The sequence below is a fragment of the Morone saxatilis genome, unplaced genomic scaffold, assembly GCF_004916995.1.
Source record: "Morone saxatilis isolate NCDOM2014 unplaced genomic scaffold, NCSU_SB_2.0 Contig23, whole genome shotgun sequence".
Classification (NCBI taxonomy): Eukaryota; Metazoa; Chordata; class Actinopteri; family Moronidae; genus Morone; species Morone saxatilis.
The window spans coordinates 13,674,481-13,678,161 of NW_023339796.1; the positions used below are offsets into that span (position 1 = coordinate 13,674,481).

Genomic DNA, 3,681 nt, shown 5'->3' on the forward strand with positions numbered 1-3,681 from the left:
AAAAGAGCTTGCTGAACTATTTGGAGCTAAAAAGGGCAGAAGTGCACTTAAAAACTAGTTTTAAAAAAAGGTTTAAATATATATATATATATATATATATATATATTGTCATCCAAATGTTTTGAAGTTTTAATATAAAAGGTTGATTTTAAACAAACACAGTCAGGACAAAGTATGGCCATTTTCTATTCTGGCTCGCCTGTAAAGTTGGTCAAATGCCCCTCTGGTTCTCATCCCACCCCATGATTTTCTGGACTACAAACATTAAGTTATGTAAGACAGGTCTATCTGAGTCATGGCTTGCCTATGAAAGAAATGGTAACAAAAATACAAAAAAAAAATTCAGTCAAGGCACCGTTTGTAAATGTGGAATCACATTTTAGCTGAAATATGGTCATATGTGGTTACTGAGCTATGGGAAGTAAAGAAATCTGTGGAAGTATGTAGAAGATGAGGCCATGTACCACTTGCACGAAAGGGGAACAGCATTTTGCAAATGCAAGAGGGAAACAGATCAAACATATAGACTGGTATCTACATATGGGCATTGGTGTTTAGCCTAAAGCGTATGAAGATGAAGGACTGCAGGGCGGTGAGCTGCAGCTGGAGGTGTCACGGCGCTGCTCGGAGCTGTCCACTGCCTGTGGTGCTGAAAGGCAGAGGGACAAAAACCATGGCGCACTTTTCTGTCGCTGCAGGCGCTAAATTCTGATTATACGGTTAAATAGGCCTATTAAATCCACCTTGTACACATGACCCACTCTTGTGACAAATCAACCAGGTGGCAAACACCAAGTTGGGAAATCAATTTGCACTAGTCTATCGACAGGGGTTTTTTGGGGGTTTTTGTTTTTTGCGGTAAACGGAGGTTTAGTTCTGGTAATATGATCGCAATAAAGGCTATAGTCTGTCCCTGTCCACGGGTTATACCCCGGGCCGGTTACACAACACGTGTGTGATCACAAAACCGGATAGAGCTGCGACAGCTGGCGGGACTGACTCATACCGGGGGATGCAGAGATAATCTTTCTCACTTTAATACGTTTTTATTTCCACCTGGCCATTTTCTCCTCCAGAAATTGTCATCAGTATGCTCTGGGAATTTGATCATCAGTGTAAGATGAAGCACTTTCCTTTGCCCAGTTAGACGGAACATGGCGGAGGCGGTCGATGCGGGAGGCGATCTTGGCTCCGCTCCGCCTGACGCGAGTGACTCGTTCCCCAGTGAGGAATACGAGTGCAAAATATGCTACAACTACTTCGACCTGGACCTCCACACTCCCAAACTGCTGGGCTGTTCGCACACCTTCTGCCTGCAATGCCTCGACGCTCTGCACTCCCGGGAGGGTCGAGGATGGAGAATCGGCTGCCCCTTGTGTCGCCACCGAACTCCGGTACCGGAATATCGGGTTCACAACCTCCCCGACAACACCGCAATGACCGATGCGCTCCCGCTTCAAACGCAAGAGCCCGTGAACTTATCAAACACAGATGTCCAGACGGGTCCGGCCGTCTCTTTGGTCGCCTCCCAAGAGGGCGACGACAGCTGTCAGACTTGCAAACAGGTTGCGTTTGCGACCGGCTGTGCGTGCGCCATCTTCTCCTTCCTGTCCATGGTGGTGCTCTTATTTCTGGGCCTCATTTTTGTACACAACTTCAATAACACGACGCCTCCCGTCGGTCCTGTCTGTTTGTTTGCTGCCAGTGTTCTCGCCCTGTTCTCGCTCATTCTCACCTGGCTAATGTGTATGATAAAGTACAGACCTGAAACTGAAGCAAGCACCTTAAGTTCCCTCACTTATGTAATGTAATCCTCTGGCTACAGAGGGAACACACACTTAGTCTGGTCAGAATACTAAAAAGGGAACTCTGTTTATTTGTGTCTATGTGCTTAGCCATCCTTATAGATCCTTTAGTCGGTACTTGTGCACATGGAGGTATGGCTCTAACTAGTGATATTGCATTGGGTTCCAATATGTGACCACCCAGTGCAATTTCTGAGAGTATATCACACATTAAAGTCCCAGTCTTGGGCTCAGTTAGCCAAAAGATCATTTCATGTCACAGGTGTAAATAACACTATTTATGATGGCTGAATTCCATTAAGCTGCTTCAGTTTCAGCATCCTGGTATTGTGCATGCTGACTCGCTGTCACACTGCTATGCTTACTGGGTCAGAGCCATTCCTACTATGACTCAAAATCTCTGCTGCAAAAAAGTTTACTTTACTGTCTGTAGTCCATAAATCCTTTCAACTATATCTACAGCCTATGGAGTAAAAGCAAACTAATACATAGGTTTGGATACAGTATGTGTGAAGCTTGTTTTTGTTTGTTTTACAAAATGAACCTTTTTTATGTAACTCTACAATTTTTTTAATGCACTTCAGCCTCCTGCTTGTACAGACATGTCATGCCATGACAAAATGTTTGCCCAGAAAAGAAGGCTTAAAATCACTGAAAGAGCACTTTAACTGGTCTTGCTGATGAAAACATTGGCAAACACTGACTTGAATAATAGGAAGATTGCTCATTATAGCAGTATCCTCCCCTACTCTCCTCCCACGTTTGTTTCCTGCTCTGATATTATTCATATGACAAGGTGCTTGGAAGCTACTGTGCAAACAGGTATATAGTATGTGTACTGTGTGTATGTGTCGAGCTGTCTGTGTGTGACTGATTTATTATAATCCTCTTGTGCCATCACCGTCATTACCAACACTACCTATTGTGCCAGTGACAGAACCTGTTTTTCCCATAACCACCTCTTCTGTCATTACATTGACTCCCTGTGGTGGACCAGGTCAGCAGGGGATCCCAGGCCAATGACCCTGAGGGGACATGAGCCTTCACAAGATGAGAGAAATAACTTTGGGGTAGGGGGCCAAAATAACCATTGTTGTAAAGTAGTGAGACAATGGAAGTGCAGATGACCTCCTGGGCCCTTAAAGCATCACATAGGCTTAAGTTTGCTTTTCAAAGTCATAAAAAATGCAAGAAGATGTGAACTCCACTAATGACTTGGTCCACGCCCAGGTCTTAGGCTACAGGGAAGTGTGCAATAAAAGAATGTATTATTGAATTTCTGTGGATTTGTTTTATATAAATTATTCCCCCAAACACATTCTCTTCTCTCTTCTAATTTCACATGTTTTATAAAAGTCAATTCACTTATGATTCAAGAAAATGTCTCCATTTAGATTAGGTATCTGCTGGATCCCAATAACACAGTGGGTATTTATCTGTACTTAGTGTTGTTTTAAGAGGCGACACTGGTCCCAGGAGTTAAAATCCATCTCTTTCAGTTCTCTCAAAGGGATTCCTTCATTTGGGTCATCCAGTCAGTGAGTAATGCCACTTAAATGCCACCGTGACAAAAGCTTGAGAAAGAGGAGGGGTGGCAGGCTTCCACTGGGAGCCATAGGCAACACTGTGGCTGGGGCAGAGAGTTTCATTTCACAGGGTCTGCAGGGCTTAGAGTTAAAGATTACTTTGAAATCTGCATCCCCTACCATCAAACTCTCCCACTTATAGCCCACCCTCCCTCCTCCCTGCAGCCGTCATTCCCTCTCTCCCGAAAAATAAAAAGCTGTCGCCACAGAGCAGGGGATGAGTTGGGAGCAGATCCTCTTTGATGACAGAGAAGGATCCTTTTGTTCCATAATCCCCCTACAAACCCCTT

The 3,681-nt window shown here is 44.3% G+C and overlaps 1 protein-coding gene across 1 annotated transcript; it reads left to right on the plus strand.

The window, feature by feature from the left end:
• Positions 1–1,116: 1,116 nt before the first annotated feature.
• On the plus strand, positions 1,117–1,811 carry LOC118334509 (E3 ubiquitin-protein ligase RNF186-like). The gene has a single exon (XM_035670431.1). The coding sequence runs from the start codon at positions 1,155–1,157 to the stop codon at positions 1,809–1,811; it is 657 nt and encodes a 218-aa protein (XP_035526324.1). The 5' UTR covers positions 1,117–1,154.
• Positions 1,812–3,681: the final 1,870 nt, after the last annotated feature.

Bases quoted from the DNA above. Each gene is read 5' to 3' on its own strand.
- LOC118334509 (XM_035670431.1), top strand. From the start codon at position 1,155: ATGGCGGAGGCGGTCGATGCGGGAGGCGATCTTGGCTCCGCTCCGCCT.